Below are 13,568 nucleotides of genomic sequence, written 5' to 3' on the forward strand. Positions count from 1 at the left end.
TTTAAGTCATATTAAAGAAATAACTGGGGTGCAGCTTCCATTTGACCCACTGGTGATACTTCTGGGGGAGGTAGTGGAGGGTTGTTATGCAAGCTCAGGACCCACGGCCACACTTATCACTCACATGTTGAATGTGGCCAGGATTACAGTTGCACATGCATGGAAAACCAAAGAGGGTCCTGTAGTAGCCATGTGGTGGCTAAGATTGTGGGGTGTGATGGCTATGGAAAAGGTGACGGCAATAGCCCTTGGCTCCTACTCGAAATATTCAAATACTTGGCTACCGTTGCATGAATTCATGGATGATAGGGAACAGATGTTCTTTAAACCTAGATTACTCCGGGCAGTGTCGATTATCTGATAGCTATGAACATCATGTTAAAATGTGGTTCAACCAGTTGATTTCTTAAAGCAAGGACAGAATACTTTCATCACCTATAAGTTGGGATATGTGTTGAGGAGGGGGGGTTTTGGGGGGGGGTTTAGTGGTTACTGAACAGGGGTTGTTAAAAGATGAGTAATGGTTTAGCTGCATCTTAAGTAAGGGTAAAATGAGTTGATACGAAATAATGTATGCTTGTTATCACTTTTGGTTATTGATGTACTTATACCTACATTGCTCTGAAAACCTAAATAAAATTGTTTTAAAAAAAAACGTATACAGTTCTTTGAACTCTTCTTCTTATGTCAATTTGCGACTTTCATTCAACACAGCCCGGTACTTATCGGTTCTCCCTTCGACTCAATGGCTGTGATGAACCGCTTAGCTTTCCTTGGGTCTGGAGTCAAGGCCGGTCCCATGGTAGCAAGAGTTTCCCTCGCTCCAGCTTATCAGCGAAGGCACGCTCTGTGTACCGTTGACATCTGTTGCAAAACACTTGGGCTATTGTCCACGGCCTTACGATTCCGTCTGCGGAGGTTTTGCGGGTCTGAATCGAAAAAAGGGCAAGGTTGCGTTTCTCCTTTTCAGCTTCTCGATATTCGCCGCCTTTCTCCTCCTTTTGAACTGCTGAGTCTGGATAGCTGTCTCGTCGTGCTTTCTGCCTCACTCGTATTGTGCTCTCTTGCTCCACATTTTATCCATGTGGGGAAAGGAAAGGGTTGTCAGGTTTGTGTGATTGTGATCAATTGCCTGTCCCTCAGATTGGGACATTTCAGGTAAACCATTCTAGAATGAGTCTGTTGTCTTTCATGTTGTGCAAAGGTGTTCGAGTCAGAAAGTGGGTGAGTTAGTGTTCGAATATCCTACGGGGTATAGAGAGGAAGAGGTGTTGTATGGGATTATAGTTCTCTTGCTAGGAGTTTGGGTAAATTCGGAAGTGTGAGATTTGTAGTGTGTGTGGAACAAACGGGAATGACCAGGATTATTGTCGGAAAATAAACAGGGGGGTTAGTGGGAACGATAGTGTTTCGTATGAGCAGGTTGGAATGCAGGAAATGATAATCAGAGGGAGGAACAGGATTGGTAAGGTTTTGTCAAGGTAGATTGGGTGTTCTGGAAAGAATAATCAAGGGGACGTGAAGAAGAATGACTGGGAGTATTCAGGTAGGAAACTGGGAAACAGATTCTGGGGAATGTGGTTTCTAAGTGCAACAGGCTGTCTAATGGATTCATCAGATGCAGAGGGGGATGGTGGATTCAAGAAAAAGGGATTCATTGGGTGGAAGGGAGGTCGACTTGAAACAGCCCAGAAAATCCATGAGGACATAGTCTTCCTTGTCCCTTTCTCCGGTATAGTACCGCATCTCACCTGGGTCATTCCCCCGAGCATCACCCTAGGCTCTCCTACCCAGGTGATCCTCAATCGTCCACCCACGTGGTTGGCATCTGAGAGCACCCGTCCTTTTCCAGGCGACCTAAATAAGGGATTCCTGAGGTCTACTTGGGAGAATACCCTCTGGTTTCTCACAGCTAGACTGTAGGGAAACTGGATTCAGAACTGGGCAGCAAGCCAATGTAACCTTGTCCGAATTTAGCAGTGTAGGTTTATACTTGTGAGACGAGATTCACATAAATGCTGGATATGCTTTTATAACATTAAGGCTGTAAATTTAGTAGGTACTGCCACAACAAGTTGTGATCCCAGAACAAGGGTTTGAGGAATCGACCGATAATGCCGGAGCTGCCACAGATCAGCTGCTCCAAGGTCAAATGCAGTGCTATGATAGGCTATTTGGTGATATTTTTCACAATTAGTTGAGTACAGCTTGGGCATAGCTGTCCTTGCTATTACAAAACAAAGTAAATAATTTGGCAGACCCAGCTCGGATGAGTTAGCAAGCACATGTTTGACATCCGTGAATGCCATTTAATTGGTTCAGTTCTGTTCACGTATGCCATTACCTATAAGCATCTAACCATAGGGACGTATGGCAGGATTCACTGGTGACCTTATCACACAGCACCAAGGAAAGATCTAATTTGTGTAATGGTGGTGGTCTTCAGTATTTTCAAGACTGCTGCCACTTGAGAATCAGTTAAACAGTGGGGGCATGCAGAAATATTTTGCCCTAAGTAATAAACACACTGTTGCCACAATTGCAATTTTGGGCAGAACACTTTGTGCCTCTTTCCAAGTAATGCTGTAAGAAGGGTAAGTCGATCTGTTAACATGATTCAGAAGATGGAGATGCAACACAAGGTCGACGTATTAACCAAGTCCAGATTTATCTAGTAACATAATGTCATATAAGCCTTTTTACAAATTCCGGGAAAGTTTGGTGCTTTCTGTGTAACCCTGTGGAGGCTTGGCCATGTGTATTGTAGACCGAGGTGTGTAAAGGCAAAAAGATTCTGGCAATCAGGGTATGTAGGGCTAGAGAAAAAAAATTGAACATAAATCAATAATAGAAAACACACAGCTGTAGAAAAAATTCTGCAGTGAATTGAGGCAGGATTTGGAGCCCCTCAGAAAGTGGGTAAAACCACTGAATTTTCAGCCCTAAGGTCTTGAACAAAACAATGGGTATGTCTAGCTGTTTCTTTACCAAAATAATCTGTGTATTGCATGGGCTAGTTGTTGGGAAAATGATACATTGTTTCAGAAGTAACTTAATGGCCAAAGCAGTGTCTTTTTCTGATTCAGGTCATAAAGGTCATTAATCAACGCCAAATGCATCCCTGCACACGCCTTGGACATGCACAATCTCATCGCTACCTTAGACCTTGACATTCTAGCAACCTCAGAAACCTGGTTACATGCAGCCTCTGGCCCTACCCTCTTTGCGACCTTGCCTCATAGACACCATTTTCCGTTATGACAGAGCCAATGTCAAAGGTGGAGGGGTAGCACTCATAGCAAAAGACGTACTCGCCAGCCTGTCTGACAACTGCGACATACTGTCAGCTAAACGGACCCTTTCAGACTCAGAGACCACCCTTCACACTATTTGCCATCCTCCAGGCCCAGCCCTGTCCTTTAAGGAGAACCACCTTCACACTCTGGGCGCCCACATCACACCCTACCCGAAAACTATTCTTTTGGGAGACTTCAAGCTAGGATATAATGACCCTAACGACCCAGCAGCCACATCTCTCCAACTCGCTTAGCGCTCTTGGTTTTCAACAATGCATCAACACCCCTACACATAACAAAGGCCGCACCCTAGACTGGATTGCAGATCTCAACTATCAGGTGACTATCTCCACCAATTCCCCCTGCCCATGGTCTGACCACAACATAGTACACTTCCCTATCTCGCCTTCTAGACACCTCACCCATTACCATCCCGCTGCCTCCTACACTTGCACGTAGGGTCAGGAACCTCACCAAAGAATGCCTTGTTCCCTTGCTTAGCTCACTATTACCAAGCCCCCCTTTAACAAAGACCCTAATACACTTGCAGACTTGTACATCAAAATCCTTACCACTGCGGTTGACACCATTGCACTGCTTAAACCATTTAAACTCAAACTTTCTGCACATAGAAACTCATGGTTCACTCCAGTACTTCAAACGCTCCGTTCCACGAAACGGTTAGCTGAAGCTAATTGGAAGAAGTCCCTGTCAGAAGCAAAAAACCTACTGTATACGATAGCCGCCAAAAACTACAAAAAGGCCATCCTGTTGGCCCAATCCTCCACCTACAATGCCTGCATTGCCAATACCAAGTCTAACACCAAAGATGCCTCATGGTGCACCAGCATTCAAAATGCCATGCTCACCAAAATAGACTCCCTGCACAGGAAAATGTATTCCAAGCAATCTCTGTTAAAACCCTCTCTAGCAACCACAACACCTTCTCCACCTTCCACTAGGAACCCTCAAGATCCTCCCATGTTCTACGTTACCAATGTCTCTGAAGATTAACTTAAAACCATCATAAAAGGTCTTGAACCTTCCTGTTGCAAAGGTGACACCTGCCCAGCAAGCCTCATCGAAGACTGCTCTAACATCGTAGCACCCCTCACCTCCGCCTCCTTCTCCACTGGTATTGTCCCCACAATCCTCAAAGAAGCGTGGGTGCTCCAGTTGTCAAAAAACCCACCATAGGTCCTGCTATCCCAACCACTTGGATTGTCACTTGGATCACCTCCTCCCTAGGAGATAGATCCATGAGAGTATTATCAGAAAACGCCCCTCCAGCCCCTGCGTCTATCACCTGCAGTGTACCCCAAAGATCCCCAACACTGTACAATATATTCACAATCCCATTATTTCCACTCCTGGACTCAATCGGCATATCCTACACAAACTACACCGACGACACACACATTCTTCTCACCCTAAACTCTGTCTACAAGCCTGGATGGCCACACACGGTCCATGCCTAAAAGATGAAAAGACACAAGATACTTTTGATGGGCCGCCAACAATGATCAAAAGGCTTGACCCACAATACTACTCCTTTAGGTTTAACGGCACACCTTTTGTGAAAACGCTTGGCGTATTCTTGGATGCTACGCTATCTCTCACACGCCATGTCAGTACCATTGCCTCCTCCGCCGCTTACACACCAAACTAATCAATGCCTCCAGACTCTTCCTTTCCCTGGACAGTTGCCTCGCAATAGCAAGAGCCACCATAGGATCCACGCTTCACTATTGCAATGTTGCCCTCTTTGCAGGTACCATGGACTACAACATTCGAAAGATGCAAGTCATTCAAAATAACTCCCTCAGAGCAGACCTAAACATACCCAAAGTTGAACATATCGCTGCAGCTCGAAAAAAAAAAAGCGCACTGGATCCCTGTTCGTTAACGTATCCTCTCCAAAGCAATGTCCATCGCGCATAAGTACCTGTCCAAGGATGCCCCTCCTATGCCCACTGCATTGTCCAGACCAAATTTAAACGGGCCAAACCTGGAGGCTCTAGCTTCCCGGCCTCTGCATCCAAACGGTGGAACCTTCTGCCACCTACCTTGCGAGCAGTGCACTCTTACTGGACATTATGAAAAGCGCTAAAAAACATTGATATTCGTTAAAATCCGCTCTGATAAGGGCTATTTGAAACTCCATCACGGATAGTGGTTCACCTTTGTTTTGAAAAAAGTGTTTATTCTTCAATTGAGTGACAGGTCACATGGGTTTTGTTAAAAAGTGTGTATATCGTTGATTTGAGTAACTGGTCATGTAACAGCGCTTTGATGCCTCAGGGCTTGGTGCGCTATAAAAATATAAACATAAATAAATGAGTTTCTGGTTCTTAAGGACCCACTCATGCAAGCCATAATATGATTATAAAAACTGGTCCAGCTTTCGGATTTGCCCTACTTCCTTTGCCTGTTTTGACCATAGACATTAAACGACTTTAGATAGCAATTCAAGAGGGTCTTTCATAAATGCACCTTCTTGGAGGGGTTATGATAACTCTTCATGCATCCTGGTCAACAAAATATCTGCATTCTCATGAGAAATATATAAGAATACACCCTGTGGAGTAAGTTTAGAGTACATTTCTCCCGTTCCAATAAATAAACAGACATTGCTGGACTCCTCAAGAATGCATGCCCATGGTCACTGAAAGCGGTATGGTAACAGGGTATAATGCATGACTATTAGTAATATCAACAGCTTTCACAGTAGTAGTAGAAAGGGGCACACCTGGAAAACCATTGCAGCGCAGTTTGCTTCTCTATCCACTAAGCAAGATGTATTGTCACCCCTCATTCAGACATTCCATCAATGGACCAGGTATTCATGCTTGTAAGACAATGTTGCCTTTACCGGGACTGTCCTAGTTTTCATTTCATGCTGCTAATGCTTACCAATGAAATACCTGGTAATTTGTATTTCAGAGAGGGGGTGCTGGAGGAGGAAACGTTCGTTTTGGTCTGTTCGTGCAAGCCGTTCCTGTTAAACTAATGGCAGGGCAGGCAGTACTGCGTCTTATAGACATGTTTTGAAAATCTGGTGCATCTTGGAATGCATCTGTACCAAGACGCTTTGCAATTGAAGTGCCATCTAACACATCACCTTTAATTGTTGTTGCACCTTGAGCAAATGCCCTTGCACATACGCTGCATCGATGGGCTCTTGGGCAGTTTGTACCAGTTTAATTCCTGAATGCTGAGTGAATACGACCTTTAGCCAATACCTACCATTCTTTAATTTGAGCACTGCTTTAAAATTTAGAAGTCTATTTAAGTCCTTTACCTTTATCAGGAAACTGTTTCTTGTCCCCCGTTTAAAAAAAAAAAACTCAATTTCTCTACAAACAAATGTCAGAGCGATAATGAGTCAAAACAAAAAAAAAGCATGTATGCATTTAACTATATTGCTTAGTCTTGAGAAATGCAAATAAATATGGATTAAGAATGCTGATGGGAAATCCAGTTTCAAGTGTAAATAATGTAATTTGGGAACATTTAGAAAAACTAGGCCTTAAACCAGTCAAGTAATTGAAACAATCTTGGATAGTTTGTATTCATGTATAATGGAAGTGGAAAAAAGCTTTGCAAACAATGACACGTTTAAGCACACATATGAAACTGCAGCACCAGCACAATTATTTAGATATATGCTTTCACTGGCAAAATTATATAAAAGAAAATGCAGGCTGTTTTCATACCATTACTGTTAACAGCATTTGCAATGTTTTATTGTACTCCTTGCTTGCAGCTCTGAAGATGTCTTGTATAGACTTTTTGAACTTGGTGTCTAGAATGGCATAGCTGCACGGAATCTGTTATTGTACTAATTGGAGGAGACTAGCCGTCCCCAATGACCTCATGGTAATATTGCACTAGCTGTATTGAAACCAATGACATGCAAGAAGGCATATAAGGAGTCATTTTTTAGGGGCGCAGGGGTATGTCTGTGTTCCTTGTCTTTGTTCACCTGCAGTGCTGCTATTAAAGATTTGATAAACGAAATTGCCCCGAAATAGAGTTCAGCAATTGATTTCTGCTACAGTTAGATTTTGTGAGGCATTGTTTGGCTCTCCAGATGTTTTGGACTACAACTCCCATCAGCCCTGGCCAACACAATGTTGAGGACTCGTAGGGGCCATCGTCCAAAATATCTGGAGAGCTGCAGGTTGCAGACCCCTGGGCTAAGCTATGGAGCGTGCTGTGTGGGTAAACTGTGTTGGAACCTGCATGTGGGTGAAGCTGCACCCGCCCATCAGATTTCATTACTTGATTATATCCCTTGCAAGAAATAATCCAGAACGGGCATGGATATTCCAAAAGTGCTTTGAAGAGGAAATGAGCTGCCAGTATGGGAGTTTTTATTGTGAGTAACTTGCACTTTTTATATTTGAAATGGTTTTGTGATGGACATATTATTAATTCTTTGCTTTTTTCATCATAGCATGAATCTACAGCTACAGAGCCACTGGATGAACTGTATGAAGCACTTGGCAAGGTCTTAAATATGGAAGAATCTACGCAGTGGCACAAAAGTTATTTCCTGGTACTAAATTAAGAATTCCTTTGTTCGCTTTCTGGTGGCTGCCCTTTAGCCCTCATACCGACTGTGTTTATTTTGAAGTAACCACTGGTTCTGTTAAATATCTGAAATGTTTGAGAAGCTACAAAATCACTAAAGTATGACATCTGGGTGAATGAGTTGTCTTATTTTAAGTATAAATTAATTTGAACATAAAAAGCAAATGGCTTATTTGTGGGGTGAACATTTTCAATATCAGTTCTGCTTTTCATTATACCCGTTTGAAAGAGGTGTTCATTTGCCAAAAGAGTAATAGTGGCATGTTCTCTTAGATGCCTATGTCACCTGCAAAGCTAATTACAGTATTATGTTAGGTTTTGCACTGGGACTTGCATGCTTTGAGGCTGATAGCATTTACACCACACTCTCTGATATCTGATTCTTTAGTTCTCTCTGCATGCTCTGGGATTGCAATGATCAAGAGCTTTGGTTACACATTATTAATATCTAAGGTGGTGTTTATTTAAATTATTTAACAATGTTAATTGGATTATTGCAATGCATGTTTGGAGCTGGTTAAGTACATGCATGTGCACAATTATGCAAGTTGATATTTGAAAAACCCCACTCCTCATCTGAAGAACGTGTGAACTGACCAACACAAACACATATTTGTAGTTTTGTTACATGAAGAAAACCTTTGATATTGTGAGTTTTCCTAGTCCATATGATTAGGCACGCCTAAGTTGCAGGACCTTTCTGTATATGCCCTACTTTCTCAGGGGTAAACATAGAATAGCAGTCAAGGATATATTCTGATGAGTTGAGCCGGGTTGAGGAACGGTATAGTAACATACAAAAGGCTTGTCCACCCAGTATATCTGTAAAAGTATGCTCTTTAAATCTGCTTAAGCAGGAATACCGTATGTTACAGTTTACCTTTTAGCGAGTAGTTTTTATGGTGGTGACATACACACATGTCCATGAGAAAGTTCAAGGGTCTAGGAATGAAAAGGAAAACAAAAACAGTGATTTGCTTCAGTACAAAGTACATTGTAAAGCAGTGCAGTTATGGTGAAGTGCACCTGTCAAACTGGAGTACAGTCAGTACAACAAGCAGTAGCCGTGCTTACCTTGCACCCAGCACATTTCTTACGGGCCAATGTTGTGTGCTTCAAAGACAAGTGGAAAGCATCCAGTTGGAGGGGAAAAAAATTTCTAGCTGTAAAGGCACACAGTGCCCAACAATGGGTATCTGGGCAAAGGACAACTACGCAAGGCCCTTGAATGATGTTGCTGCAACCAGTGCTCCAGATAAGATTTGGACGGATTATTTTACTCCCTATTTTTTAAAGTTGGGATTAAAATGATTTTTTAGGGAGTGAAAAAGTAAGTCCCATTCCCAATGGGAGTAATTTTCATAAGCAAGGAAAAATGTTTTAACAATAAAACAGAAATGTATTTGTAATAAATATTTCTTTGCACCTAGTTATTCATACCCATTAAAAGATAATTTTGTTGCTTCATACCGGGCAGTAATCATAGAAGTTTGTTTCTGTGGCACTCTGTATACTGGTGAAAGCAGAGACAAACACCTATGTGTAAGTTTCCTATTTGTAGTTGGGAATATTTGTACTCCTTATTTTTCTTTTTGGGAGTATTTGTCAATTATTAAGGAGTAGACGTGGCCAATACATCCCTTATCTGTATGGCTGGCTACAGCCAAGAAAAAACCAGAAAGGTTCAGTGCAGGTTCTACGTTAGCTGAGATGGTAGCCACGATGGTTACAGAGGTGCAGGTGGATGCTGTGAAGTAGACCCGTGGAATATTTTGGTGACCTGTTTGACCGGAGGTATTATGGGAGGGCTTAACGGGTGCTTTAAATGTCCCTTACACGTCTTCACTTCTTCTCCGTTCAGTATGTTGGCGCAGCGTGCTTCCCGTTAGCCGATGTTCCTTCACTGCGTCCTGTTCCTCTTTACGTGGTTTCCGTTGCCTCTTGTTCTCAGGCAGCGGGCCCTCTTCCGCTCAGTTTCTCCTTACGTCATCATGACTCGCCTCTGCACCGCTTTCCCCACCGTGCTGTCTCGCAGCGTTTTTACTGGAGCCTGCCCAGCTCGGGGCATCACCCCGGCTTCTGCACTTTTCCCTCTCTGTGTCTGTCCACTGTGGCAGATTTAAACTTCTCAGCAGTTTTGAGCAGTCTCCAAAGTCTAGACCGCAGCGTTGGCTTTCTGGTCTTAGTCCTCTTCATTGCTCCATTCCTCTTTCTCGTCTCAGTTGTTGTCATGGTGTTTCTAGTGTGACGTCGAGGAAGCTGACATTGGATCTTACTGGGAGTACTCCTTACTGATCCCTGCTTCTTCCTCATCTTGGTTGTTGACAATACTATTCCCTGTGTGATGTTGGGGAATATTTGAAGTAGACCTGGCAAGGGTTTGAGGGAGAGGGTTACAATATGCCATTTGGGCATGAGGAACAGAGGGGAAATCCCTAAAATGGATGGAGGATATGTGACTTCCTAAAATAAATCCATATCATCCCTCTGAGGCTCACTCCCCAAGGGTCAGGATCAGGTAGCCGCTGCTGTCCCCTGGCCACATGGGAAGAAGCTACCTCAGGGAAAGAAGTGATGACATTGTCCGATTCACAATGCCCAACATTTCAGTGCAGGTAAAATTAAGTTGTAGGTTGGGGACACTATCCACTGTCCATCCTTTGCCTGGTATCCTGAGGAAGGTATCTTGACTGTGCCCGTCAAGCTAAGGGATGGGAGCTGCCATGTGGTTGCCTGTTCCTCGAGTGATGTCTTGAGGACACACAGCCCAGCAGCACTTCAGTCAGAGCAGAGTCTGCAGCAACCTTGAATACATTATTTTTTTTATTTTTATTTTTATTTTTTTATTTGTTTGGTTGATTCAATCAACCTTTCCAATTTTACAACACATAAAGCCACAGTACAATAAAAAAATATCACCTTAAAATTATCTTTCAGTAATAACATTACACGAAAAACATAATAAGTTTTACAATTAAAACAGAAGCAAAACTTAATTCTCACTATCCAATACATACAAATAAGAAACATACAAAAAAAAAGAAACAATTGATAGACTCATCAATATACAGTTAGTCATCGCTGACATACCTCTTAAGATTACAACAATTATTAAATCAATTCAGTGACACTTATCAGGAAACACAGCATCCAAAAATTGCACAGTGTCTATCTTAATGGATAGCAGAGATGATGAGAAGATGCATTGCCACATGTCCTTTTGTATGTACACATTTTGTTCCTCGGAAAAAAAAAAAAAAATACATCTTACAAATGGAATTCAATTGAGGACAATATACCACACAATGTTCCAATGTCTCTTTTTGGTCAGGTGTTTTACAAAATCGACAAAGATTTTCAACTTTTGTGATTAGGTTTCTGTGTGCCAAGACATCCAAGGTTGGCCATAGATTCAGGCGGAAGCGAAGAAGCTTCTGTCGAATCTTTGGACAAGGAAATTTGACCAAATAATCAGCCATGACTCTATAACGCTTGTGACCAAACAAGTTTCGATTAAAGTCCTTATAAGCTAAACATCTGTTTTGATTAGCACACTAGTCATGTTGGTGGATTTTCATTTAAGCACACCCTTCATTAGTTAAAAGTAACTCCAACTCAACTGATGCGTCAGCCAAACGCATTCATAGTAAATTTACACCATTTCCGAGAAAATGCCTGGTTTTGATTTAACAAATGAAAGGCTACTTTGCCTAAGATGTCTGTATGATTTGATGATAAGACATTTACGAAAAAATGCACAATATTTCCAAGTGACATATGAAGACATTGAGAGGGAGCCCAATTCAAAACGAATTAAAGGTAATGGTGTACATGTTGTTATATGTAGGTCTTGTTTCCAAAAAGACGATTCTAATTTGTCCCACCATGTAGCATTTTTGGAATTTGAGCTTCAGACCCATAGGTTAAAATTGGGAGAACCTTCTGCAAATAGTAGGTTAGCACATATTTTATTGTGAATTTTCAGAATTTACCCATTAATATTTTTGCTTGGGCAACCAAGGATCGTAATTTGCCCTTAATTTCTGGATCGTGCCCTGGAGTTGATGATTTATCAGCAATCAATATGCCCAGATATTTATAATTGGGTACCTTATCAAGGGCAGCATTATGTAGTCTCCACTTGAAGGGTTTAACTTTGATACCTGAATGCCATTTACATACCATTGTTTGAGTTTTATTTGTGTTTATATTCAAATGATTCATGTCCACATAGGTCGTCTCCAGACCGTCCAAGAGCTTTTGTAACCCACTATGGGTTTTAGAGATGAGGATTAAGTCACCTGCATAAAAGAGGTAGGGAATTTTATGTGGGCCCAAACTAGGAGTATCAATCATGATTTGACTTCGGGCAACGCCCAGATCGTATATAAAGAAATTAAATATTGAGGAGGCCAAAATACACCCTTGTTTCAACCCTCTACACGTAGAGAATTTCGATGTCATGTCGCCCCCCCCCCAATCCGAGTCTAACCTGCATGGATGTATTAGTGTGAAGCAATACTATTAAGGCTACCAAAGAAGACAGACAATTGTATTTGACCAATTTGTTGTACAGATGGAATCGATCAACTGAATCAAAAGCGACCTTGAAATCAACAAAGGCCAAAAACAGTCTGTCTTCGGGCAGCATGGTCAGAAAGAAGCATGTTCAACATAATGATATTAGGGATGGTACCTATTCCAGCCACAAAGCCCGCTTGAAAGGGATCATTAAGCTGAGCTTGCAAGGTCCACTTGTGAACTCTCTCAAAATTAGGCGGGAGAAGATCTTCCCTGGAGCGTCTAATAACGCTATTGGTCTATAGCTAGACGGCTCTTTCCTGTCCCCTTTTTTAAAAATGGGGACAATGATTGAGTGTGTTCAGGAAGGGGGAAGAGTTTGTGTTTTAATAATGATGGTAAAGATTTGAAACAAAATTTGCGCCCATATTTCTGGATGGTCTTTCAGCATTTTATTGGACAAGGCATCTGGCCCACATGCACCTGACCGACTGGCCTTCTTAATAAAGAAGCGAATGTCGTCAAAGTTTAGATGAAAGTTGGTCGGGGAGTTGATGGAATCTAATGAAACTCCTCCATCTGGTACTTTATATAAGGCCGAGAAGTACTCGATCCAAATGGATTCTGTTACTTCACTAGCTTGGATGACAACTTGAGGGCCGATAGTGGCTTAAGAGGAGACCAAATGTTGGCGATGTTCTTACTTTTAACAGCAGCCAAAAGCAACTGGCTGTCCATGTGGAATAATTTTGCACGTCTACATTTAACCCAATTTTTATATTTGGTTTTGATGTTTGTAAGCTGACTATGTCGGATGCTAGCTGGAAGTTTCATCGCTTCCCTCTTTTGGAATCTAAACAAACGCTTTCGATCTCTGACTTCCAGATCGTAAACGTGCAAAGAAGGTGTTCGATTTACGAATTTAGACATGGAGTTAGACATGGCACTGTGAAGCGAAATGCTTGGATCATATCAGAGTAACAGACTTTAGCAACACCAGAGTCTGAACAAGTTTTTATAACTTCATGATCCAATCGTGCTTGGAGACAATCCAAAGCCTTACCCGTCCATCAAAGTTTATTGCCCGCATTGTTAACAGTGAGCTGGCCTTGATCAAATTTGTCTCTCTCCAAGTTAGGATCAATTCGATACTGC

The 13,568-nt window shown here is 42.1% G+C and overlaps 1 protein-coding gene across 2 annotated transcripts in view; it reads left to right on the plus strand.

The window, feature by feature from the left end:
* EEF2KMT (eukaryotic elongation factor 2 lysine methyltransferase) overlaps nucleotides 1-13,568 on the plus strand; it is an 835,612-nt gene that overhangs the window by 364,735 nt on the left and 457,309 nt on the right. For both annotated transcript variants that reach the window (XM_069646116.1, XM_069646118.1), the window contains exon 4: nucleotides 7,756-7,857. In XM_069646116.1, coding sequence (XP_069502217.1) covers nucleotides 7,756-7,857 — 102 coding nt within the window. The remainder of the gene's footprint in view (nucleotides 1-7,755; nucleotides 7,858-13,568) is intronic.

This window comes from Ambystoma mexicanum, chromosome 2p (genome assembly GCF_040938575.1).
Source record: "Ambystoma mexicanum isolate Mex_15411 chromosome 2p, UKY_AmexF1_1, whole genome shotgun sequence".
NCBI classification, from domain to species: Eukaryota; Metazoa; Chordata; class Amphibia; order Caudata; family Ambystomatidae; genus Ambystoma; species Ambystoma mexicanum.